Source organism: Eublepharis macularius, chromosome 8 (genome assembly GCF_028583425.1).
Source record: "Eublepharis macularius isolate TG4126 chromosome 8, MPM_Emac_v1.0, whole genome shotgun sequence".
Taxonomy (NCBI): domain Eukaryota; kingdom Metazoa; phylum Chordata; class Lepidosauria; order Squamata; family Eublepharidae; genus Eublepharis; species Eublepharis macularius.
Window position 1 is genome coordinate 108818823 of NC_072797.1, and position 27647 is coordinate 108846469.

At 43.7% G+C, this 27647-nt stretch overlaps 1 protein-coding gene across 1 annotated transcript; it reads left to right on the top strand.

The window, feature by feature from the left end:
* On the top strand, positions 1 to 26320 carry LURAP1L (leucine rich adaptor protein 1 like). Its single transcript, XM_054986170.1, has 2 exons — positions 1 to 2151; positions 25601 to 26320. The coding sequence occupies exons 1-2, from the start codon at positions 1894 to 1896 to the stop codon at positions 25976 to 25978; spliced, it is 636 nt and encodes a 211-aa protein (XP_054842145.1). The 5' UTR covers positions 1 to 1893; the 3' UTR covers positions 25979 to 26320.
* Positions 26321 to 27647: the final 1327 nt, after the last annotated feature.

The window sequence follows — 27647 nt, forward strand, 5'->3', positions numbered from 1 at the left end:
AAACCTTTTTATTTAGCTATTTATATCCTGCTTTTCTCCCCAGACCCAAAGCAGTTTACAACATTGTTCTCCACTCCTTCTATGACATAGTTTAGGCTGAGACAAAGTACCCAGTAAGTTTTCACGGTCAAACGCTTTTTCCCAGCCTGTGGCTTACCTCTGTGTCGCCTGTTTTTCTCATACACTTTTCCCTCTCACTGAGCTCAGATATGAGAAGTGAGTTTGGCAGAAAAGAGCTTGAGGCGAGAGGCTGTAGGAAGGTAACAGTTGGGTGCAGGAATGGTTCATCTCCTTCCGCTGTCTACTTCGTCTGCAATTCTCCCCCCTCGCCCCCACACTCTGAGTGGAATTGCAAAGTTCCTCTCCCCCACTGATCTCGCCCTGCTTTGTCTTCGAAAACTTTTTATTTTAAGACCTGGCAGACCTAGAGCGAGCAGGGGAGGGGCAGACTGAAGGCTCGCACTCATAAACTATACTTGAAAAAAGCTTCGAACCTAATTTTGCTTGTATTTTCCACCTTCCTCTCCACAGCGATCCCAAGCACCTCTTTTAAAACTACAGTTCCCAGGAAACATTGTGTCACCCAACACTTGAAGAACACGTGCTACATGTCTTGTGTAGAGAGACTCTGAGTTGGGATTTCCACTTGGGTCTCTTTAGTCTTAGTCCCGCGCTCTAAGCAGGACACCGAACGGGCCTTCTGTACTGCCCTCCCCACCGCCAGGGAGATGAGCTTTGTCCTCCTCTGCAAATCAAGGGCCCTCCTCTGTTCCTCCATCAAGATCCAGCCATGGATCTTCCATGCAACAAGTAGTTTTTCATCCAGAAGCTCTGCCAGACCCTTCAGCAGCACCATGATCAATGCCAGCACACCCCTGAATCCTCCACAATGTGTGAGCCAACACCCACTGTCAGAGCTGCTGGCCTGGTGTGACCTGCGTGGCTGCTGGCTTGGCTTGCTCCTGGGCCATTTTTACTCTCCTTGTAAATATCCCTCCCTAGCAAATAAGCCTGCATACATTCTTAAGGATCGTGTATGATCCGTAGGCAAACAACACAATTGCAGAAGGGATCCCACCCAAAGCTGCACTTCGCCCACGCCCTGGGACAGATGCTGGATCAGGACTAGACAGGTTCAGTGCTAAAGATAAACCACGGTGGGAGGGGGGCTCCTGGTTTGAAGGCGAAGGAAGGGCGTTTCCTGTCAAGGCATTACGGTAGCGGGCGGGCCCTCTTCGGGTCCACCTGCCATCACGGCGTAAAGTTTCAGCTTTTAAAAAAAGAAGAAGAAAAGAAACTGGTTTGGAGCGAACTGGCTACAGACGAGTAGGATGAGGCATCGTTGCATAATTCCTGGGGAATGTAGAGGGAGCTCTATCCACACGCGCACGACGCCTGGTCAGCAGCATTCGCGTCTGTCCATCCAGGGCACTCTAAGGAGAGCGACATACAGGAGCGAGTGTGTGCGTGTGCTGTGCAATCAGTCCCCTTTGCTGATCTTCCCGGAGGGTCGCCTGCTGCTGCCCCGCCAAAGCCCCGGGCGACGGTCCAGCCAGCGACTCCGCGCGCTCGTTCGCCCGCTTCCTGCAACAACACCCCGCCCGCCCGGCCGCCACCCCAAGGGCTGGAGTTTGCCATCCAAATAATGCAGCTGCCGGAAAGAGGCAGCCACTCCGGTCGTCTCCTGCGGCGGGTCACCTGGCCGAGCGGCTGCCCTGCCCTCCCTTCCACCCCCGCCTCTGCGCGGCGCTGCTCGGGCCGAGTACTTAAACGGGTCTGACATGGAGCAGTCCGCGAGCGGCGGCCGGCGCGGCTGAAAGGGCTCGGGGCGCCTCCGCCTCCTCCTCCTCGCGGCTCCCCTCATCCGAAAAGCAGCCTTCCCGCCCCAAAGCCATGGACGAGAGCTGCCTGCCAGACCTGCGCGACATCGAGCTCAAGCTGGGGCGCAAAGTCCCCGAGAGCCTCGTCCGCTCCTTGCGGGGGGAGGAGCCGGCAGCCGGCGACAAGGACCGCGAGCCAGCTGCCCGAGGACCCGCGCCCGCCGCCTTCTGCGCCTCCTTGGCCTCCAGAGCCGCCGCCATCCTCCGCGGCAGCAGCTCCAGCTCCCTAGAACGACTGGAGACCAAACTTCACCTCCTCCGGCAAAAAATGGTGAGTGCGACTGGGAAACGCCCGCGGGATCTGACCGCTAGGGACCACTGCTTATTTACGCCGGCTGGGTGCAAGCCCGTGGGAAACGGGCTTGCATGGTCTCTAGCAGCCCTCCCCCCCGCCGCTTGACAGGCGGCAAACTTTCCGGCTGCCCCATTTGCAGTAGGTAGCCAAACTAGAGATAATGACGCCGCGCCAGGCCCTGCAGCCTGTTTCTTTGAAGTCCCGTGAACTAAAAAGAACCGTGCCCCTGAGCATGTGAAGAGCGCATTTCACCGCCTCCGAGTGTCACCGTCGGCTTCCTGCACACCTGGCATTACAGGCGCGGTGTTCCGGTCGCAGGATCGGCTGCCCAGGCAAGCTTCGGGCTGGAACTCTGTTCAGAAGTGAAGCATATATTGTAGCATTTCTCCCCCCGTGTTCTGCATTATCGTTTGGACTTGGGGATAGGGGCGGGCTCTGGCGGTGGGTTAGTTTACTAAGCTGGTTCCCCCATCAGGCATAGCAGCTTCCTGATTTCAGAGCGTTTGTGGACAGGTTAGCCCTAGTGGTACCTTTTCCCCGAAAACTACCACATTTCCGATTTTTCCCGGAACTGGGAGCAGTACAGGAAGTTCTCTGGCAGCCACGCCCTTTCCAAAGAGCTAGATGCTAATTTGTTCCGGATTTGTACCTTTTGCTAAAGGCTCTCTGTCTGTTCCGGGACCTCTCAGTACTGTCTCAGACTTAGTATTATACTCGGAGCCCTGGGTGCTGTGAAATCCTGCCCTTTTTCCTATTTTGAAATAGGAGCTGTTCCCTAACTACAGGCTTGACACACTTTTTTAAAAAAAAAATCGTACTTCAATCCGACTGCTGCCTATTCCAAAATGGAAAAATAAAATATTAACAGAGGGAGATTGTTTCCATAAGTCAAATACTTTCCAACAAAGGGAGCGGCCAATAGAATGTTTTGAAATAGTTTGGAATTCATTTGTCGTTTAACCTGGAAATGGACCCGGGCTCACTTCTTTTTTTAAAATCAAGGTCTTAATTTGTACCAAGGCTGAATCCTGGAAAGTTTTCAAATAATAATGAAGAGTGCCAGTGAGCATGTGCAGAGTTTGTAACTGTCATACAGTGAGACTGGGTTTAAAAGGGATGTTGTCTTAATTAGTATGCCAGCACAATATTCAGAAAGACTGCAGTTCTCTGAGGTTCAAACTGAGCACTCATAGCTTGTTTTGAACAGGTTGCAATACAGTTTAAATGAGATTCTGAGCTGGTGTGAAGTTCCCTAATCAAGCTCTTTTGCCTTACCAACATCACCTTTAAATCAAGCCTTAGCTTGAGCTCCAGGACTTTTTTTTTTAGAAATTAAGTATTGTCACTGAGGGGGACCAAGTTGTTATTGCATTACCCTTGGGGTTAAATGATGTGTGTGAGATAAGCATGTTTTTTTTTAAAAAAAGGGGGGGGGAGTTGTGACTGCTTGCCCTCATTTAATAAGACAAAAGCAAAAAACATCTCTCTCAAAGTATTCATGTCTATTCTTTGCAACAGCACCATAACTTTCTTGGCCAGGCTGGGAAAATGACACATTAGCCCCTTCTGCACTGGGGACGTAACTCCTCACTTTCCCTGAAGTCAAGCCGAAAAGCTTGCATGTGGCCATTCACACCTTCCATTGGAGCAGAGAGGGGAGGAGAAAAAAGAGGAAGGAGGGGAGGGGGGAAGAATGGAAAGGAGGGGAGAGGGAGTGGCTGGTTAGACAACAGTAGCCAATCACAATGCAGGGGGCAGGAGCGGGGGTGGGGGGAGAGGGAAGAACACCAAAAACGGAATAAAGCGTATACACGGGGGAAACAGACTGTCACAAAGTGGATTTATTAAAAAAAAAGTCATGGTACAAGTACTCTTAGGAAAGCCTGGGGAAAGCCGCATAGTGGCTGGAGTGACTACTTATGGCAGCAAATCTAGTGCAGACGGTCACGAAAAAACACTGAACTATGGGAACTGAACTAGCAAAACAAACCCATGCAGACTCGGCTATAGTTCTATCAGTGTAAGCATAGTGTATGTTCCTTTTGAGGAAAGTTGTATATTTATTAGTAACTGAGAGTCATTGTGGTATAGTGGTTAGAGTGCTGAACTAGGCCTTTGAAAGTATTGGTTCAAAGCCCTGCTTGCCATGAAATTTACTGGGTGACCTGGGCCACTCGTCTTTTCTAAGCCTAACCTACCTGACAGGGTAGCAGTGATGATGAAATGGCACGTGAACCCTATGTATGCAGCCCCGGGCTGAGGATAAAAAGATAGTATGTACAACCATCACCTTCCCCCTTCTATTCCCCGTGAACTGTTACCCACCAGGTTTCATCAGGGCTTGCTTAGTATTCCTTCTGTGCTGTGGCAAGAGGGTATTGGGCCAGAGGGAAAAGAGGAGTGTGGAGAGAACAGTGGCTATTGAAACTGGACTGGCCAACAGGCTCCTTGGGCAACATGGGAGGACTGGCTCTGAACATAATCCTGGATTACAAAAATGTTTACAACCTACCAGGTCCTGAAAGGTGAGTATCTGTGCATGTTGCTTTTTTCATGAGATTATTGTTGTTGCAAGCCTCCCTGAGTCCCATCTTACTTGCCCCATTCAGAACAATTGGGTTGGTCAATCCCATGTTGTGTTTGCTTGTGAAAAAAGCATGTCAGGAGCATGGACCAGGCAGTGGCTGTAATGAGAACCCAGACTAGGCTCAGGCTGGTCTTTGCCTTGGGCTGAGATCACGGTGGCAAAGTGTCACCTAGGCAGCACTTGGTAAATTGCTCTTCTGTGCCATTAAGCTGTTTCAAGCAGTTCCCATATGTGTGATTTTCTCTTCTCCAGTTCAGTAACACAACATGAGAAAAGAAGAAGCAGGTGCGATAACTAAATTATGAACTTAATTACCAACATATGTATTTTGTCACTGTCATAGATGTGTGGAGAGCTAGTGTGCATAGTGGTTAGAGCTGGAGTGCCCCTACCATGTTGAATCTGTGGGCACTTTTCTGTTTTTGAAAACAGATAGTGGGCACCATGGTAGAAAACACAGCAGTTCACAAAATGATTGCCATAAGGACTGGGCAGATTAAAAGATACTCAGAGGCTCCAAGCCAGGTGTCCTACTGTAAGGAATATGGTTGTTTCTGAATGGATGCATCAAGCAGATACAAAAATGATGCCCCGGGGCTTTTCTCAAGCACCTTCAGCTCCAGTAAGATGGTGAAATACCAGGATTGGCTGTTTGCTTTGAAGTAGAAGGATGTGGGTACCAGGAAACCCGCCAACAGGTATGGGCGATTCCACGCATCCCAGCATGGCGCTATGCTCACGGACTGAGAGCGTCTTCCTGGTGCGATTTCTGATGTCATTGCATCTCATTATTGGGGATCAGATGGTTGCCAAGAGAGAGCCAGGCCAAATCCCTAGCTGATAGCAAAGCAAACTGGGTGACTTCAGCCAGTCATTGTCTGTTTCTTGGCCTAATCTACCTCACAGTGTTGGGGGGATAAAATAAGGGAAGGGAGAGCCATGTATGTCATCCCGAGCCACTCATATTAAGTGTGAAATAACGTAGTAGATACATTGGCCACTACAGTGGACTCTCTGTGTTCAGCAGCAATTCATAGTTTCAATTACTGTATAGATTCGATGTATAGATCACTTGTAAATGGCAAGCTACAGAGTGAGGACATGCTTTTCATGCATGGTGGTGAGCTCTTAGAAGTATTAAGCTGCCCACTCTACTGAGATTATGCACTGGTTAAGCAAAGCAACTCATATTCTTATGGGCTGTATGAGTGCTTATGTTCTCATGAATCTCTAACCTGGACCCTTGTTTCCTTCTTTACCAGCATTATTCCAAGGTTATTATTCTGAAATTACACCTCTCCCCCCCCATCTGTCAGAATAAGGAATCTCAAGATGCTTCAGTCACACACCCTTGCTAGATACTCTACTTAGAATATACCAGGATGTCATTATTTTCTCTGTGACACTCCATCAGGAAAAGCAGTCCTCCTGTTGTTTGCATAACTGCTCTCGCCCTGAGATGAAGGGAGTTCTCTTACCTAACTTGCAGTTCACCAGTTATACACCTTCCTGAACTTAAGAAATCAAAGGCTGAAGTGATTAATAAGTTGCTCATTATGCAAATGAGCCGTGTGTTACTCAACCATCCTTCCTTCCTTGAGCAGTCTTTACAGGAGTTGTTATGGGGAAAGGACATTGCATCGCAACCCCTAATTGTGAGGAAATGCAATATGAGGAATTACAAAGTGGTTCTTACTTTGGAAGAGCAGCAGAATTTCTCCTTTGCAATAATGAGGCCTGATTATCAGAGCAAATATTTCCTTAAAATACTACAGGAAATTAAAAAACAATAAATGAAGGAATCCTGAGTCTCAACTGTGCCAAAACCAACCCTAGTTCTCCCTTGGGAACAGAAGTGCATCAGAATGTAAACACTTGGCTGCTTTTGGACTATGTAAAGTATTCCAAGTCTTTTATCAGTGACTTGGTGTTTGCATTCTGATAGTGTATACAGTGTGTGGCTTTATGTTCTTTCACATTACTTTTCCTAACCAATATTCTATAAGGCCTTACAAGAATCCAGAAATGATTGAAGTGATGCTGAGCCACAAGACTTAGAAGTGGATTGGATCCACTTGTAGTGGGTGTAGTGGAGTTGGAATTTGCAGAGCATGTCAAGAGCTTAAGAGGGGGGGGCGCTCATGGACCCAACCTTGCTGTTTGGTGTAATGTTAGTATACTGGCCAATAGGGTTGCCAGCTCCAGGTTGGGAAATTCCTGGACATTTGGGAGGCGGAGCCTGGAGGGGGTGAGGTTTGGAGAAGGAAGGGACCTCAGCAAGTTATAATGCCATAGAGTCCACCCTCTAAGGCAGCCATTTTCTCCAGGGGAACTGATCTCTGTCACCTAGAGATCAGTTGAAATTCTGGGAGATATCCAGCCCCTACCTGGAGCCTGGCAACCCTAGTGGCCAAGAGTGCCTTCAGTCATCTACATCTGGATCACCTACTCTCACCCTTCAACTCATCTAGCCATGCTGATTCACGGTTTTGAAACTTTGTAATTGGGAATGCAGTAATGTGTCTTCCTTGGAAGACAATCCAGAAACTTCGCCAGTTCAGAATGTGGCAGCCTGATTGTTGTTGGACTACCTGGCAGGCACATAGCTTGCCTATCTTAAAACAGCAATATTGGTGGCCAGTTAGTTTCTGAGTTCAGTCCAAGAAACTGACCTTTAAATCCCTTCACAACCTGAGACCCATGTATTTGAAGGACTGTCTCCTCCCGATGTGCCAACTACACTTTTCACGCTGCCATCTACTGAAGGTTTCCCCACTTAAGGTCCCCCATCTGGCGTCAGCTAGAGCCCAAATCTTCTCCGTTGTAGCTGCCAGTTTGTAGAATGGGCTATTTGAAGAGGTGATTGGAGGGCTTTGGGGCAATCTTCAGGAGGCGCTGCAAGGCCATTTTATTTGCCAGGATTTTAATGAGGGTAAAAACTGCAGGGATCTCTTGCGGAGAAGGGGGTTATTTGACATAAGGGCTGTTTCCACACTACTCACCTTCATCCAGAACGGGGCGGAACGTCGCGAAAAAAACATGGAAGATAACGATTTCTCGTGCAAGTTTTGCGCGATGTGGCGCAAAACTCACGCAAGAAGATGATATCTTCCGCGTTTTTTTCGCGACATTGCGCCCCGTTCCGGATGAAGGTGAGTAGTGTGGAAACGGCCTTTATTGATTTAAACGTTGACATTATAAATTATGATTTGTGATCATACTTATGCTACAGAGTAAGGCAGGATAAAAATATTTTAATTAATACAATTAATTTATTAATTAAAAATTAACGTAGAACTATAAATCATTAAGACATATATCCTCAATGCCTACCAGGAAAAAATGTGCATTAAAATGATAACATTCTTATAGCTCTTCAAGTTTTTCCCACGTGCTTCATATGCATCTTTTTATTGTACTTCTTAAAACAGCCCTGTACAGTAAGCCAGTAAAATTATCCCCCATTGCAGATAAAGGGGTAGGGCCTGAGAAGCAGTGGCTTGCCTAGTGAGTTTGTGGAAATCAAGAGATGAAACAGGGACATTCCAGGCCAAATCTCATTCTCTTAGAAGACCTGGTTCAGCAGGTCTTGTCACTTTTGAAGGAAAATATGGATTTCCTACATCTATGATACCAGAAGAGGAGTTTGGCTCACAAAACAGATGACGACGACGATAGGAACTCTGGTTCAGCAAGTCTTGTCAATTTCCTAGATCTATGATACCACAAGAAGAGTTTGGCTCATGAAACAGATTTTCCACATCACTCGTCTTCTGCAGCTGTCTCTACCTCCTGGAAAAAAATGTTACTGAGTTAGGGGACCCTTGGGGTCAGAATGTGAAGAGGGTGGGGGGGGCTGTATTTCAAATGAGAATTGCCTTCTGTTCAAGCAAGGGCACCTTGGGATCCAACACTCTTGTCTTTAGACATTTGTTAACATGCTTTAATCATATTTGTTTTGTGTTGGCCCTTTCATCAGATATGATAATATGGATGCTGCCAAGCCAAATCATGTATATACAATTGTGTTTTGCATACAGAGATAGACTGATAATGGGAGATGGCCTCATTACATTTCCAGAACACTGATACTTAGAGGAATGATTTCCCCAGCAGTCTGCTGAAGTGTTCTAGGTCAACCAGCTTCCTTAATTGAATAATTAAGTATTCTCACAAGAGAAGTTATGGACTCAGCATCCTAAAGATTCCCACAGGTGGAGGGGAAAGGCAGATGAAAGCTACCTTTTTAGTTGCATGGTAAAGAGAGTGAAGTATGTTCAACTATGGAATGATGTGGCGGGGAGTTTGTAGCCAGGGGTAAGGAGGGGGGAGATGGATTTGCAAATTGCTGAAACAAACTGGGAAGAGTTACCTTCCATCAGCTCCCAGAGCCCTTCAGTCTCCTTCTCCAGTAGTGAATGGAATTAAAGATATGCCATCAATTTTCACTCATTATGAATGTGAAAGAGTCTTTCCTCATTCTCTAAAGGCCTGTCCTGTCGATTCTTGAAAACAAGAGACCATTACTGTAATGTTGTTTGTTTAAACTCATGGTTTGCACAACAAACTGTGGTTAGTCTACTAGATGTAAGTCCTGATCCTGATTTGTGTGTAAACTTCAGCCTGTCTATATCTTGCCTCCTTCACATCTTCCAGGAGGAAGATTTCCTCCCAGTGTTGCCCTGTCTGTGGCCAGGCTAGCTATAGCTCTGGAATAGTACTGATCTTCAGAACTGTGGTTTATGGATTCATATGGTGCAGCATCCTACAGTGAGTAACAACTGTTTTTGACAAACTCTGCTATAGATCCCAGTTTCATGCAACCAACTAAATCTGGTTTGTCTGCATTCAGACATCATAAATAACTAAGGTTTGTTCAAACTATGGTTTACAAACCTCAGTTTATCATGATGCCAAGAGTTTAAATGTTTCCCTTTCAAAATCATGAGAACAAAGACATAACTGTCCTCTTATTTCAAGCCTTTGAAGCAGACTGTTCTACAGTCAAATTTATTTCTACAATCAGAATACAAAATTCCTACAACAAAAGTAGAGTTTGGGGAACTTATTGAAAAAAATAACAACGGCAGTTATTTAAATCAAGCCACAGCCCTGTCACAAAGCTTCCCAGCTCACAACCCATATCTTATCAACCTTTATCATAGAGTAGTTGAAATGGTTTGTAGCTAGTGAGTACTCTGAGGTATGCATAAAGTCATTTGTTCCAATGATGTAAAGCCATACCATACCATACACCTACTTCAGGAGGATCCTTGACAGCAGCCAAAAATGTTTCATATTGATGTTACTGCCAAGGATTTTTTTTTTCATCTAAACCATTTTAAAAATCCATTACATCATATTGAAATGGAAAACCCACTTTGGGAAAGAGCAATATATGAATGATAGCACATAATTACCCTTTTGGTTAACAGATGGAAATTCCTTGTGAACATGTTTAATTGCTGTTTATAGAAAGAAAGAGAGAGAGAGAGAGAGAGAGAGAGGGTAGGTTTGGTATTCATGTAAGTTCAAAACTATGTTATCAGCAAGTTGATATACCAATTCCTGAGGTGAGCTGTTGTCTGTTCATTATTGTTAAGATAGCCATTCTGAATAGAAACTCAGCAAAACGTTTAAATGTGTTTGGGAGTAGAAGTTTACAGTGATCATTAATTATTATTTACAGGGCTTTTTTCTGGAAAAAGAGGTGGTGGAACTCAGTGGTGGAATTCAGGACCGCACAATGATGTCACTTTGGGTCAGCTGGAACAAGGGGGGAGTTTTTTAAAGTTTAAATCGCCCTTGGTGAAAATGGTCACATGGCCGGTAGCCCCGCCCCTTGATCTCCAGACAGAGGGGAGTTTAGATTGCCCTCCATGCTGCTGCGCGGAGAGGGGCAATCTCAACTCCCCTCTGTCTGGAGATCAGGGGGTGGGGCCACCAGCCATGTGACCATTTTCAAGTGGTGCCGGAACTCCGTTCCACTGCGTTCCTGCTGAAAAAAAGCCCTGATTATTTATCAGATAGCTGAGAATGAGCTAAGTGCCTGAGAGACCTCTCATGAAGCTGTCAGTGTAGCCAAACATTTCTCAATGTATTCAAGAAAGAAGGATCTAAACAGAGACACATGAAACCAAGCGGCAAAGTAGCTAACTTTGATGTAATTACTGGGATGGAGAATTTTGGATGATTCTGTCCTTCTGAAGCTGGTGGAAGGGGTGGGTCTTTGCTGCCCCTCCCCCAAACTTGGATTCTGTGCCGGGTTTTATGATAGCTTTCTTATAGGCTCATAGATTTTATTTGGACTGCTGTGGATTTTGATTAATAGTTGCTGTTTTATTGATGCTGCCAGTTTAATCATTATTGAGTCTAAAATGTGTGCTAAGGGACAAGATATGAATAAAGAAGGATGAATGTGGGCTGCTTCACAGTCTCAGTTCTACATATGCTCTATGTGCCGGCTGGCATTCTCCAACTGGACATATGATATCTCCTCCCCATAAGGAACATTCCAGCAAACCACACACACACCCAAGAAGTGAAAGGGCTGTGGAAATCCAGAACATGATGCATACTGTTGGCAACACATGCAAATTGTATACCTGATCTGGCAGGTCCATCCAGACTCACTGCCCTATTTCATGTACAGACATTCCTAATCTGACACTGTGTGAACCAGGATTGTAAGATGCTGTTTGATTCACCCCGTAACATACTGAGCATCTTTTCAGATGACCAAAGTATGATTTTATTCACAATTAATTAATATGAGCAAGTAAAATAAGGTCCACCAAAATCTTTCATATGCAAGTCACCTACCCTATAAGAGAGGGGAGGGGGCAGGTAGCAAGAGAAGGAACTGCTACAGATTCTGGCACTCTGAAACTATAACAAAATGGAGTCGATTTCTGAACATTACAGTACCCGCTGAATGTTAGGGTCAGGTCTTTCTGTGCATTGCCTGGTAATTGAGAAATAGCTATATTGAACAGTATACCGTAGAGGATTTTGAATAGTAGTGTTGTGCCCTATTCAATATTTTTGGAGCATGGAAGAAACAGAGGAGGAGGCAGAGCAAACCACTGCATTGAGCATCCATCATTTTTCTACTTAGTATATTTCCCATACACACATGCAGTGCCAATGCAGTTTTGGGTTTGGGTGGTAGAGGCAGGCGATCCAGGTGACCACTTGAGTTGCTGGGCTTGGGGGCTGCCCGTCATAATCTGTCCGCTCAGCTATCACCGTGACAGCTGTAACAAATGGTCCAAATCAAAGGACTTGTGCTAGCGTTCTGTCACCTTCCATAAGAATATTTAATACTAGTCTTTCCACTGGTGATGTACAATTAACTCTCTTCCTGTTAACATAGTAAAGAGTCTAGTAGCACCTTTAAGACTAACCAACTTTATTGTAGCATAAGCTTTCGAGAACCACAGTTCTCTTCGTCAGATGCATCTGACAAAGAGAACTGCGGTTCTCGAAAGCTTATGCTACAATAAAGTTGGTTGGTCTTAAAGGTGCTACTGGACTCTTTACTATTTTGTGACTACAGACTAACACAGCTAACGCCTCCGATTCTTAAAACTAAAAAGAAACGTAGAGGAAATAAAATTGTTTTTATTTGCCAGTATAAGGCAAGAATAAATATAGACTTACAGACGCTAGCATGCTGTTTTTGTTGACGTCCATAACACGGCTGAATCATGAAAGCAAACTGCTTATCACTCGTGAAATTGGATAAAAACAATGAAAAATAAGGTATTTGAAAAACTGAACCAGCAGAGGAGAGAGAGTAGCACAGAGACACTTTGCCTGGAACACCATTTCATCCGGGGCTGGCTCTGTGTGAGAAGATATGTAGGTGTCTGCAGTCCCCGCTTTCCCATGACAAAAGGCGGGTGGGTTTTCCCTCAATAAAAGTCTCTGCTTGCACAGCAGCAGCTGAACTAGGAACAGATCGCTGGGTTGTTAGGCTCTCGCCAAATGAGTATTCCCCACACACAAAGTTGTGAACTGTTTTGTCAGCCTGGGCTTTCCCAAGTATTCAGTGGTGGCTTTGGCTATATAATTCTCCCGTGCAGGGAACAACAATTTTTTTTAAGAAAACTCTCCAAGTAAGATAAGTATATATACACCCACTTCTATTTTTAAACCTTAATTCGACAGTTTTTCATGACCCAACTGTGTGCCCTTTGGATCATAAGTCTGTAGCGCCAGGCTCTAAACCAATTAGATTAAGGGGCTTAGCAGCTCAGGATCCTTGCTAACCTACCCAAATTCAGGCATGAGCAAGAGTTGGCTAACGTATGTCTCACATGTTGTATTGCCTCATCTCTGCCATGACTGTGAGGAACCAGCGACAGGAAAGGTTTATGTCAAGACAGGCATAGATAATGTGGAGATTTCAGGGCTGTCCTCTGAATGTTTATATTCCTTAGTCTTAATTTGGGTACTGCTGCTCAGGACAGATGCTCCAAATGCATCCTAATGAATCTGTCACGTACCATCTGCTCTTACATTTTCTGACACCAGCAGCTGCTCCTTATCACTGGGCATTGGCCTAAATGTTTACACTTGTATTATCATGTCTGACTACATCGCTAAGTTTGTATTAGGGATTTTCTGAGCTCTTCTCTCTGTTTCTTGAAATGAGAAATCTGTGCCACATGAAATCCCAACTTTTCCCTTTTCTTAAAACGCAGCCTAAGCTGTACTGACTCAGGACACCTTTGAAGATCTCCAGCTCTACATGCCACTGTCTCTCCCTGTTTCCTAAGGACACTAAAGAAAAAAAAGGGTTTTGAGCTTCAATAGCTCTTTTTCAGTCCTGGGGACCCTACTAGTGCTATACGTTGGCTATCAGTCTTTTATTACATGCAGCTCAGGATCCTTCAGCATAGTGATGCAATGGCCCCGGTTGATGTGTAACTCATCTTTTATACATATTTTAAAAAGTGAATTACTTAGACCATAACCTTGACTTTACTTGGTGATGGAAGAAAGTGCCATCAAGTCGTAGATGACTTATGGCAACACCTGCTGTTGTTTTCCAGGTAAGAGATTAACAGAGATGGTTTGCCGTTGCCTGCCTCTGCTTAGCAGCCCTGATCTTCCTTGGAGGTCTACCATCGAATTACTAACCAAGGCTGACCCTGCTTAGCTTCCAGGTTCTGATGAGAGCAGGCATGCCTGGGCTATCCAGATCAGAGCTGACTTTACTTATACGTTCTCAAAACATGGCTTTAACTAGATCATTTGGCTGCTCCCATTTTGCTCAGCCAAGATTCTCTCATCTACATACACAGTGTTTTTACATGTTCACACATGTATAGTCTCCACACTTTATCCAGTAATGGGGTCAGGTGATTTTAGACTCTGGATTTAATGACTTTAGTCTCCCCCACTCCCATCATTAATGGAAGTTCTAGGAACTCCAAACAAAGTGGAGAACTAAGGTTGGAAATTAGCTGGGTGAAGCTCATCCCTCTATCCCTACAAGCTGCTTTCCCCTTAAGTTTGCCAATTTCAGCATGGGAAATTTGGGGGCAGTCCCTTGATAGGGTAGAGTTTGGAGACAAAAAGCAAACTCAGTGGGGATATAATGCCATAACGTCCACTCTCCAAATATATTTCCTCCGGAGGAACTGATATTTAATCTATTCCAGGAGAACTCCAGGCTCCAAGTTGAGGTTGGTAACCTTGTTCTCCCCAGTTGAACGGGGATACTGGGGCTTCAGACATTGGCCCTGATAGTTCCATTCCGTTCATCTGAAAATCCCACATCGGTACACATGCAACAGTGGCATTTGCTGCATAAAATGTCAAACTGCCTTAAGCGCTTTCAGGTTTGGTCACTCAAGTGTATGCGCTCCTAATTGGACAGAGGTTGGTTTAGCATTACAGCTTGTAGTTTGATGCTTGCAGGAGAATGGGACATACTGCCACTACACTTTAAGTGATATCCAGTAGTGCTTACATCAGGCCTGCACAGCATGGGGTTCAGGCCTTCCTTGTCTTTTGCAGCCCTGAATTCCAGATAGTCTTTGCTGAAACACATAAAGCACACCTGAACCCATCAAAAGGGCAGGCGGGGATGAGAAAATACCATCTGCATTGCTCCTCTTCTCCCTGGATTCAGACTTATGGATGGAATCCCCATCAGTTCTTCTAGCCTTTACCATTCTGTGTAGTTCCCATAGCACAATGTGAATTGCTGGATCAGTAGTAGCTTCAGCAAGAAGTGGAGATATACAAGGTTGGGGCAGAAAACCAAAAAAAAAGCCTGAAAAAAAATAAGCAAGAGAATTGAGCGACGCAGAAGGACTGTGGAACTGGGACAGAGAAAAGGCGGTAATAGAGGTAGATGGAGATAGAATCATAGGGATGAGAGAACAGCACTGTGGGAGATGGAGATACAGAGAATTCTGAAGGAGGAGGAGAAGAAGGAGCAGCTGAGAAATTAAGCTGTTACGAGCTCTGTGGCTGAGAAAGCAAAAAGAGGTCATTGAGGTGCAGACCTCTTGCAGTTTGGAGAAGAGACAGCTTGACACAGGATGGAGAGACAAAGATGAAGGGTTGACAGAGACAGACAGTGAGAGACCCATAGAGGTGCAGAGAAAGAAGATCTCTATGCCATGGAGTGCAGAAAAGGGCATTCACTGACAATGCGTAAGAAAGAAACCATGCTGTTAAAACAGGAATGGATTATTTTCTGTTGGTCAATGCAGAAAAGCATCCATTTTGAGTTAGGAAAAATATAACAGTGATCCTCAGAGTGACTCATATTATGCACTCCTGCTTTATAGCATGGCAACGTTTCAGAGCTCCTCCAATTGTATATACTTTTGCGTTTACAGTATGCCGTCAGCAAAATTCATTGCTATACACACACACACACACACATATCATAGACTGGGCCAGACCTAGAGACCTGGCATGTAGTTTTAAGAGAACCAGGGCAGCAATGTTATTTGCAACAGTTATGTCTCTAGCCCTGGTGCTTGAATCACTAATTTCCCTACCCTTCTCTCCCATCTGTTATAACTAAGAGAAGAGCAGGAAAAAGGAGCATCTGGACTCTTGTAGCACAGTGGTTAAGTGGTTTGGCTGCAAATCAGCACTCTTCTGGTTTGAATCCCACTACTGCCATGAGCTCAGTAGATGGCTTTGGGTAAGCCACTTCTCTCAGCCCCAGCTCCCCACCTGTTCACCACTCTGAATGGGACACTGTCTAGAAGAATGGTATATAAGCAGTATATACGCGCAGTTGTTGTTGTTGTTGTTGTTGTTAAAGCTGCAGGCAGGATATAATTGTTGAAAAGGATTGTATTGAACTGTTAAGGCTAGGCTTGCCAGCCTCCAGGTGATAGCTGGAGATCTCCCGGAATTACAACTGATCTCCATTTTCCCCTGGAGAAAATGGCTGCTTTGAAGAGTGAACTCTATGGAATTATACCCCACTGAGGCCCCTCCCCTCTCCAAACCCCGCCCTCTTCAGACTCCACCCCCAAAATCTCCAGGAATTTCCCGACCTGGACCTGGCAACCCTAGTAAAGGCATGGCACAATTTTGTTCAGGAACTATGTGAACATCTTAAATGTACGTTGGCTAACATAACAGGATCTCAGAGTGTGATCATGGATAGTGTCCTTTCACAGATCAGACACACTAGTGCAGAAGACAGGCCCGAGAATACACAGAGAGCCTTCTTCGAGAAATTATTTTACTTACACCCAGACAGGGATGGCAGTTTGTTAATTTTTGTCCAACCTTTCCTCTTTGTATGGTTGGATCTGTAGTAAGATAGTTTGATGGGACTATCACTAGGTACCGTGCAAATATGGGGAGGGGGTGGCATTGAATTTTATGTGCCTGGCACAAACATCCTACCATATAAAAGGCAAGCTGTATTGGCAACAGCTCACTTTTTATCCCAGCCCAAGTGCACTCGCACTTTTATCCCCTCCGCGGGGATGAAAAACAAGTTGTGGGCAACACGACTTGGCTTCCCACCACCACAGCAGCCTCCTTGGGGCCTCTGGAGGCCCAGGAAGGCCTGGTATGGCAGTGGGAAGGCCCATCGCAGCAGTGCGGCCCTCTGGAGGCCTAGCATGGCAGCAGGAAGGCCTGACGCAGCAGCCCGGCCTTCCAGAGGCAGTTTTCTAGCGCCTGTTGGTTGCTAGTTGCTAAATGTTTAGCAGACAATAAAAGCTCAACATTATGCAATGTTTCTGAATAAATCTATTAGTTTAGTATAGACATGTGAGTTTGGGATTATAGCATCCATATCTTGTTTGATGAAGTGAGATCTGACTCATGAAAGCTGATACTGGAATAATTTTTGTTAGTCTTTAAGGTGCCGCTGGAATCTGTTTTATTTAGCCTTATTCTAGGTGACCTTAAAATAAATTCCATGCTGAACAATCAGAATTACTGCCAAGTAAGGCTGTAATCTAAACACACTCAGTATGAAGAAAGTTCCATTGAATTAATTGAACTTACTTTTAAACATGTTATAATTGCACTGCACATGCATTTAGCATCCAAATACAAGTTTGATGGTTTTAATATAGATTAATGAAGCTGAACAAGCATTACTCTGTGTATCTGTGTGTTCAGTTGTATTTTATTAATACCAATACCCATGTTTATGCAAGTGCCATCAGAAGAGCAGAACATTATTAACCTTTCCAAACATCAATAGGTAGCTATCTCACCAGCAAAGGACAGGCAAAATATGTAGACTATCTTGCAAGTACCCAATGCTAAATATGGCAGGTATACACTCGTCTTATTTTTGTGGATTAAAATCTGGCAAAAGAACTGAACTATAAAAAAAGAAGAACCAAGGCTGGAGGAATGAGTACTTCATGAATGTAGGCAAAAGCTAAAGGAACTGAATATCTAATATACATCTCAGAAGCTTATACCTTGAAAATTTTGTTGTCTTCAAGTCACTGAACTTGAATCTTATTGTAAGGTGTCTTTGTATTTATCCTAGCAATCAGTGGATTCTGCTTGTTTTGAAAAACAATTTTCAAAACAGGTAAAATATATATTTTCAGACAAGTAGAATATATATTTATTGTCCTCTCCAGTCCACTGACCCGCATGGCTGTTCCTCTGCATGGATTCTGCAAGGAATCATCTTTCAGGAGATCAAAAGTGACTGCAGGAATGAACATGACAAAATTCCATGCGGCTTTTGTGCATGGATTGTGGGAAACACACTAGTAATGGTAACAGCTGGTTTGCAGTTACTTACATGGAATCCCGTGTTCTGAATTTGGCATGCATGTAGCAGAGCAAGCACATCTTTAGCCATTCATTTATTTGGGTTCTATGTGGCTTTCTCAGCAAAAAGCAGCTGTACTCCTCCAATCACTAGTGCTTCAAACCAGAAACTACAGATTAAATATTGCTGCTGGCAAAAAAATGATATGCGCAATCTAAATATGCTTAATAGGTAATGCCAGGGCTTTTTTTCTGGGAAAAGAGGTGGTGGAATTCAGTGGTGGAACTCAGGACCGCACAATGATGTCACTTTGGGTCAGCTGGAACAAGGGAGGAGTTTTTTAAAGTTTAAATCACCCTCAGTAAAAATGGTTACATGGCCAGTGGCCCTGCCCCTGACCTCCAGACAGAGGGGAGTTTGGACAATCTAAACTCCCCTCTGTCTGGAGGTCAGGGGGCGGGGCCACCGGCCATGTGACCATTTTCATGAGGTGCTGGAACTCCGTTCCACCGCGTTCCCGCTGAAAAAAAGCTCTGGGTAATGCAGGCTTCCCCTGGTTGCTGATGCATTATAATGTTGTAGTCAATTTCTACAATCCCTCCTCATAAGGAAACCAAGGAAAGTGTTGATCCTTTTGGCAGAAAATCACCTTCTGTAATGAGAAACAATGTTTACTTTTAATAATGAGTACTTCTGAGATAACAAAGGCAGATTATGGTTATGGTTCACGTGCTGTGTTTTAAGGATTCGTTTTCTTTGTAAGAATTGAACACTGGAAACTGTATGCAAAACTGGCCTAACTCAGCCATAAAAATAGAATTATATGTTATGTGAGGCCAGAAATGTTATTCGGTATAGATAACAGAAATAATGAAAACATTTGAAAAGGAAAATAAAGTGTTACCTTCTGGACTTCCTGCGTGTGGCAAATGTAATGGGAGATGATCCTGCCAGTTTATAAACCCCATTGATTTTAATGAAGTCTAAATCACTCCCATTGAAAACAAAAGGACTTTCCCAAACAGACATGCAATGAAACCCTGTACGACTGTACTCAGCAGTGAATATTTTGTTCAGAGGGGTTTACTGCCAGGTAAGAGTACACAGAACTTCAGCCTTAAACTTGCTTAACTTTGGTAGGATCATGTTCATAGCTTATCATCACGTAAAACAGTAGGTATTTGAGCATTCACACGGGATAGACAGAGATTGCTGCTTATGGCTCTAATTCATAAATAAGAACACTGTAGACATTATATATTCATTGTATACAAATCAATTCTAGTCTGGTTCCTGCTGTACAAACACATCTGCTGAGCTATGATGTATGTGATTGTCAAGTGGAATAAGATGATATTTTTGTTGATTCATATTAATAGAATTTATTTGGGCATAACTGTTTACTGCTCTGGTTACAATTTCAACAATTCAGCAACTGGGTCCATACCAACTGTGTTTCGAATGAAATACCAAGAATGCCCACTTTATCACTTTCTTTTCATATCATAAATCACCCACAGGGGCATTAATCCTGTCTGAAATAAGCAACTTTTATTTGACAGGCGAGTGCCAAGCAGCACGTAGGAGGGGAGAACAAGAGTTTTGCTGGACTGGTGTTTCCCACACAGTATGCAGTAAGTTAGCCAGGCTAAATCCTGTTGAAGTGGATGCATGTTCAGAATTTGACAGGACATTGAGGTCTTCTTGATTTCAGTGAGAACTGAGTGCATGTTAGCCGTCTTCTTCACTTGTGGTAATAATGACTTAGGGCCAGGTTGTACAGCATTGTCATGAGTCCCCAGGTAATACAAGAAATTCCAGGTCACATGACAGAGTCACAGCGGCTGGAAACTGGGCCATTGCCGAGGTGGAGACAGGCTGTTGCATCGGCTCATCTTGAGTAGCTGGGACTACTCATGTTGCATGAACAGCATGGGAAGCAGCTCCTGTCACCAGCCTAAGAAGAGGTTGCAGGTTGCTTTAGGCTGTGCTTCTTTGCTTTGATGTAGCCGCATATGGTTTTCTGGAAGTGAAGCCCTGAATCCAGTTTGCTATAAATGGAAGCCTTTTCAGGACACAGAACTGAGGGCCAAAAAACATATGACACTGGAGATCAGTGGTCAAATCTGGCAACATCTCCTTTAGGCTCAAAGGAGCTGGGCTTTGGATCAGGACTCTGAGGGACAGATCTAACACCCCCACCCCCGTGCTAGTTCCCTGAGAGAAATCAGCAAAGCCTTCTCGTGCAATTACACTTGGTGGAGAGCACCTTTTTTCTTTACAGAGTTAACAACAACTTGGGGGAGGTCCATTTTTGTCAGGGAAGCAGGCATGGGGTGGGGATGGGCCATGGCTCCATGGTAGAGCATCTGCTTTCCATACAGAAAGTCCCAGTTTCAATCCCAGCCATCTCCAGCAAAAAGTATCCGATGATGGCAAATACCTCTGCCTGAGACTAGGGTTGCCAGCCTCCAGGTGGGGGCTGGAGATCTGGAATTACAACTGATCTCCAGCTGACAGAAATTAGTTTCCCGTGAGAAATGGCTGTTTTGGAGAGTGGGCTTTTGGGCATTATAACTTGCTGAGCTCCAGCCCTATTTCCCAAGTGTGAGATGGAAACCCCTCCTGTGTCCCAGAAGAAACGCTGCCAGTCTGAGATGATACTGACCATAGTATATGACTCAATAGAAAGCAGCCTCGTGTGTTCAGGTAGTTTCTCCTCCCTGCTGCTTTAGCACTGAAGCACTAACCCTTTTTTCTTTTTGCATTTACATGATTGGACCTCCCAATCTGTAACGTATCATGGCACTTTGGCCAGTTGTGAGCATTCTGAAATTCCAACATTCACAAAAGATTGCTGATTCCAGAAGCATTTTGATCAAATCTTATATTTGCATTTAGAAACAGAGCAAAGATATTCCCAATCATCTGGTTAGAAACATACTATAAGAGGTTTACCATACCATACCATACCATACCATACCATACCATACCATGTAAGTACTGTACATACTAGAAGCATACTGTAAACTAGGGAAAGTGGAAGGCAGTAGAAGATAAAGATCCAAAAATGAGATAGCTTGACTCAATAAAAGAAGCCACATTCTCCAGTTTGCAAGATGTGAGCAAGTCTGTTAATGACAGGGCATTTCATTCATAGGGTCGCCATAAGTCGGAAGTGACTTGATGGCGCGCGCGCGCACGCGCGCGCACGCACGCACGCACGCACGCACGCACACACACCAGAAACACAGGATGGCTAGGAAAAACATTATCAGGCACAACATTAAGGTTCACAAGAAACTTAGCTTTCATTTTAAGGGGGGGGGGAATTATTTCTACCACCACCACCCCTTCATTGGGAATCTTAAAGGTGTGCAGGCATCGAATGGTGACATTTCACAAGCTAGAGGAGTTGATGAAAACGATTTCCAGGAAAGGGAGCGTCAATGCCCTTTTTTTGTCCCTTCCTGTGGCTAGTAGAAACAAAATAAAGTATGCAAAATTGCTAAAACCCCAGAATAAATTATGCAAAACATAAACCTGTATTTCAGCAGTTAATTTATATAATGTTCTGATTTTTTTTTCCCTTGACACAAGATTTTCAAAAAAATTTCTTGGCACAGGCCGCAATATTCCTTAACGTAAGGTGCATCCCTTTCTAATGTGCATCATCCCATGATTAGTCTTGGCACTACTGTTTTGGGTGCTGGACTTGCCTTTTGGGAAACTATTAACTTTGTTCACCTACAACAAGCTACCAAAATATGTCATTACAAATGGAAGGAAATTTGATAGTGTTGTAATGACAGCCCTTGAGGCTTGGGTGGCTGTCTTTAATTATTATTGCATTTGCTAGGTATTAATGTTCAGCACATAGAAGGCCGTTTAGACCAGATGAGTACAGAAGGTGTATCTTTAATTACTGAAGTATTGCATATCTAACATAATAATAGGTTGGAAATGTAATTAGTGTTACATTTGGCACCACTACTAGTATATTTCAAGATCCATTAGCTCCTGGTGCTTGGGATGCTGCATGGCTGATAATTTAAAATTGATGTTCAGAGAAAAAAGGGCTCCATGAAAATTAGCAAGAGAGCTTGAAGATCAGAAAGGATGGCAGTGACTGTTCTGAATTCCAAGGATTCCGTATTTTAGGTGACTGTCACTGCAATCTTAAACAGAGTTACAGTTTTCTAAGTCCATTGAGCTTAAAAGAGTACAGTTATGTTTAAGAGCTAGTGGTTGGAAATATTTTGCAACTGTGGCTGTATTTGTTGCCTATGTTTCTGGACATTTGCACTCTGGGATTCAGCTATCTGATCTAAAATTAGTAATGGTGATAAACATTGGCCTGAACGAAGCCATAGGAAGAGGCCATGGTCCCCCACCCATAGATATCCTCCCTAAAGAGCTACTTTCCAGTTCTTGACTCTCCCACAGCTCTATATCAGTCAAGGGACCTTAATTATTTGGCTGATGTAATACATATTGCAAACATGGAATGATTAGGGATGGGTCTGTTGAAAGAGCAGAGAGCTATACAGGACAACCAGGATCCTGAGGAAGGAGGCTGGGTGATAGAGAGGCCAAAGGTGGGCCTTGGATATCATAAAGAAGAACTGTTGTGATGAATGTGACTGGCATGTAAGCAGAGGTGTAGCGGAACAGATATGGGAATTGTGGAGGAAGAGGAAGAATGCAGCAGTCCTTGGCCCGCGGACAGAAGCCATTGCTCTAAACCACCAGAGCAGTATTTCTGAAAAGAAAGCAGAATGTGATTCTGAGTAGTTTGTCAGACTTGAGATTTTGAAGAATCCGTGGAAAGAATTATATGCAAACAAAAAAAGGAGGCTTGCCAAAACAAGATAAAGGGCTCACTTCCTAAGAGTCTGATTTTTTCCCTCAGCTCATTGTGAGTGAACAATGCAGATGTTATATTCATATATAGAAAACCAAGGGCTTGGAGCACAGTATAAAAGGCTATACTACACAATAGGTTGTATTCATTTTTGTAGGAAAAAAATCCCTTCCTCAGCTAAAACCAAGTCTGACCATCATCATGTCTCCAACAGTTTTCTATTCAGACGTAATTGCTAAAACTACTGTATGATATTTTTCATTAATAAAAATATGAATTATCTAGCACAAACACTCCCAACTATTTTTGTATGGTGACCCACAAGTCCAAATTTACTTCGTACGGTGACCCACTTTTAAAAACAGAGCATGCATAAATCAATAAAACTGCAAACCTACTTTCACAGGCTTTGTGACCCACTTTTCGGTCTGGACCCACAGGTTAGGAAACATTGAACTAGTAGCTTTAATGTTGGGTTGCATCCTGTTACTTCACTCAAATAATTGTGGCGCTTTCCTCCCACACCAGATCTCTTAAACCACAGGAAGATCCTCTTCCATCAGAGAAAGTATTGGGCTGAGGGAAGACATCACACTTAGTTGAGCAGAGTGGTGGGATACAACCTAACTTTTTAAAAATAAGATAACATAAAAGAACTTCTATACCAAATATAAGCACCAGTAAATGTAAATCTTCCATCATGATATCTTAAGAGTCTGCCTCTCCACTTTTAACAGCCAGCTTGGTGTAGTGGATAAGAGCGCGGGACTCTAATCTGGAGAACCAGGTTCAGTTCCCCAGTCCTCTTCTTGAAGCCAGCTGGGTGATCTTGGGTCAGTCACAGCTCTTCGCAGCTCTCTCAGCCCCACTCACCTCACAGGGTGATTATCGTTGTGGGGATAATAATAACATACTTTGTAGACTGCTCTGAGTGGACATTAAGTTGTCCTGAAGGGCGGTATATAAATCAAAAGTTGTTGTTGTTTTCTTCTTCTTCTGAATTTCTTTGATAGCTCAAGTAAGGAAAATAATACCCCCCAAAAAGAGAAGATAATTTGGGGGGAGGGGCTTTTTACCTATGAGAGAGTCTCACAAATGTCCTCCTTCAAAAAAAACCCCGCAATACAAAAAACACAGTATGCTTACTGACAGGGATGACAGTTACAGCCAGTAAAACTCCTCCACCTGATTTCCATATTTGCTCTCACCGATTAGGATTGAGGACTTGAGGCCCTCTGTTCAAAGGCATGAAGGACAGAGTTCAGCGTACTTATGAAAGGAACCAGACAGTCTGGGTAGAGAGGAGGAGAAAGCCAGTCAGAGAAACGGCTATGACAAGGGGAGGGCAGGCTGTACAGGAAGCAGGAGGTAACAGAAAGAATGGAGGTGGCCAAATGTTCAGGGGGCAGAATGAACAGAGGCAAGGGGGACCAAGGAAAGAGGGGACAGTGGAACAGGTTAAGGAAAGGAAAAGGTAAGGAAAGCAGTGTGGAAACTCAGAAGTTTGGGTTGGGCATTTGGGTCTTTCACTAATCTTTATTGGCCACCTTTTCAAAGAAGGGTTGCCATCTCTGTCTTAAGAAATCCTTGGAGATTTATGGACAGTGCCTGTAGAGGGTGGAGTTTGGAGACAGAGCTCAGTGGGGATTTAATGCCGTAAGAGTCTGCCCTGTGAAGTGACCATTTCCTCCAAAGGAACTGATCCCTGCAGTCTGGAGATTATTTGTAATTCCAGGAGACCTCCAGGGTTCACCTTGAAGTTGGTAACCCTATAAAGCTATTAGCAACGTTCAGTGAGTATCTTACAAGTTATGAGTACATTGTTCAAGAAGTTACCCTTGAGTGCTTAGCTGATGGTATATTGGCCCAATAGAATTAAGTTATGTGTGTAATGTTAATTTCAGCTTTGGCCTAATTCTGCCTCTCTTTATGCTAATGAGAATTTAACAGATAATATCCCAAAGAAACAGAGTTGATTAGCCATGTCCTGTAGGACTTTGAAAATCCTACTCTGCCTCATTCCTGACACATTGTAAGTATTCATGATGTTCTCACAGCATGGGCAGAGCCACTGTTTATTTTGCTGAAACTATTTTAAGTGACTTGTTCAGCCTGTTATTGCAATCTAGCATACAGCAAAATCTAACTAACCCATTTGTTGAATCCCATTATCAATAATATTTAGACATCAGATTAACACAATCCATAGATAAAAGGCTTAATGTTTATTTTGAAATAAGTTGTTTTCATGTTATTTGTATACTGCTTTATCTGTTTTTAACTGTATTTATGTAATTTGAAATGTTGTACTCTGCCCTGAGCCCACCTGGCGGGGAGGGCGGACTAAAAATCTGATATAATAATAATAAAACTGAATTATTTATTTGGTTATTTATTCAAAATAGTTACAGTCCTTCTTTTTAGAAATTTTCAAGATGCCCCCATCAAATAGAAATGTGAACTAAAACAGCCACAACAAAATCATTACAAAACAATCTTTTTAATAGCAGCAATGGCAACAAACACTTTGGTTGTTAAAGGTTCAGGCCAATAAGATTAATTTTTCCAGGCACCTGAAGGATGGACGGCAAAGAAGGCACCAGGCAGTTGTCTCTGGGAAGAGTATTCCCAACTAAGGTGCCCTAACCCAAAATTATTATAACCCAGGGTATGTTTCTGCATGTATCTTTTTAATCAGTGCACTGAGGGGTTTTTGTTTGTTTTTTGCGTGCAGATTGACCTCCGAGCCACCGATGTCAAACTCATGCGCCAACTGTTGGTCATCAACGAAAGCATCGAATCCATCAAGTGGATGATGGAAGAGAAAGGCGCCACTGCCAGCAGAGGCAGCAGCTTGAGTGGCAGCCTTTGCAGCCTGCTGGAGAGTCAAGAGACCTCTTTGAGGGGCAGCTACAACAGTTTGCAAGACGGAAGTGACGGGCTGGATGGAATCTCTGTGGGGAGTTATCTGGACACTCTGGCAGATGATATTCCTGGGCGTCACACGCCTTCAGACATGGACCAGTTCAGTGACTCTTCTTTTATAGACGACTCACAGTCCCTACATAAACACCCCAAGATTGAGTCTGACGAGTACTACTGCTTTGGTTAATGGAAGAAGAAGCTTGGTGAGGGACAAATGTGCACTTGTATTTATGACTCTTCCATGCTGCTATTTGTGTTAAGCATTCTAAAAGCACCTTTATAAAGGACAACTTGTTAAAAATCTGCTTTAGTTTCTCTTTCTATGTTGCTCCTAGATTCTTTTTCCCCCTCCTGAATGTTTTTTTTTCACCCTCTTAATTTATTGCTGTGATTCCTTCTCTTTTTTAATATCACTTTTTACCAATTTTTACAAAAATGAAGGCGAGGGAAATTAACTTGATCTTGAGCACAAACTGTGGGAATGTAATTTTATTGATTTGTACATCTGACAATAAAATATTTCCTCTTATCTGTAGTTTGCAGTTAAAGATGCTTGGTTAATTTATTTAAAGTTTCACTGTAATTAAAAATGCAACCTTTTTGAAAGTAAAGAAATCCCCTCACTGTAGTGGCTGATAGATTATGGTGCTCAGGGGTCAGAAGGAAAAACCATAGGATCCTCCAAACCCACTTAAAGCCACTGCATTCATTTTGCCTTGGGGATCTTATTTGTGTGGAAAGATGGCATATAAATGCTTTAAATAAATAAATAATCATATTTTTCAGGAGGAGTGATCTTGGGAATGTAGCTGTCAAGGACTGCCAATTTAGATCTCAGTAACTTCACTGCCCGAGACCATGGAGACACGTGTTAAAGCTTTATTGAGAATCTAATAGTACAGCACCGCAGACATTTCTTGTCAGGAATAACCTTTCCCTCCCGCTACTAGGCATATTAAACCCTTCAAGCACAACCCACTCTACCCCCCCACACACAGACAGCTATGTTCCCATCTATACAGCAAAAGAAAGTAAAGTGAAAGAATTGTTATGACTAGGAATCCAGTCCTTCTCAAGCCACGTCTCCTTGGCAACGCTGATAACTGCATTCCTTCTCAGTTTCACACAGCTTCTCAAGCCACTTTCCCAGCAAGTTTAATACACAGGGGCCTAATAGCACTCTCAAACTATGTCACAGCAGATCAGGTCTGCAGCCCCACGGTGAACCCCAAACCCCCAGAGTATGGCAGGGGTCACAACCCTGTCAGTATGACTTCAGGAAAAAAACCCTCCTAGCTTGTAGAAATGTAACGCATCAGAAAAAAGGCTAAGCTCGAACTATTTTTCCTGCCATGCTTTCTACACAAATGGATTTTAATATTCAAAAATGCCGTGCCCCACTTGAAATCTAAACCAAAACTGTACAACATACAAGTGTTTAAATGTGTACATTGCTCTAACATCCAAGTACTCCCTTCCTTCCAGGAAGTACAGCCTTGCCCTGCTGCAGAAAACCAGTTGCCCTTACCTAGCTCCACTAACAGACCACTCAAGGGCATGGAGGCCTATCTGCCCTTGCTTCTTTTGGCCTTGTTTCTGCATAGACTGTGCAGTTCTTAGGTGGCGTAACTGGCTTTCAGTTATCTTCATCTCCTATGTAGAATTATACATTCAACCAGATTTACAGGAAACCTTAAAATGTTTGTCTCAGGACTTAAATATAAGAAAACATTATTTCTCTCTTCTGCTTCCTTGAGGTGTTTATACTTTAACTGTTAACTTGCTCAGGTCTTTGGGATGGAGAGACCTAATTTTTTTAAGAAGTAATATACTGAAAGTTTTTCTTCCTAATATCA

Excerpts from the sequence above, each read along its gene's own strand:
- LURAP1L (XM_054986170.1), top strand. The coding sequence starts at position 1,894 with ATGGACGAGAGCTGCCTGCCAGACCTGCGCGACATCGAGCTCAAGCTG. Across the intron at positions 2,152-25,600 it reads ACCTCCTCCGGCAAAAAATG|ATTGACCTCCGAGCCACCGA; the intron begins GTGAGTGCGACT and ends TTTTGCGTGCAG.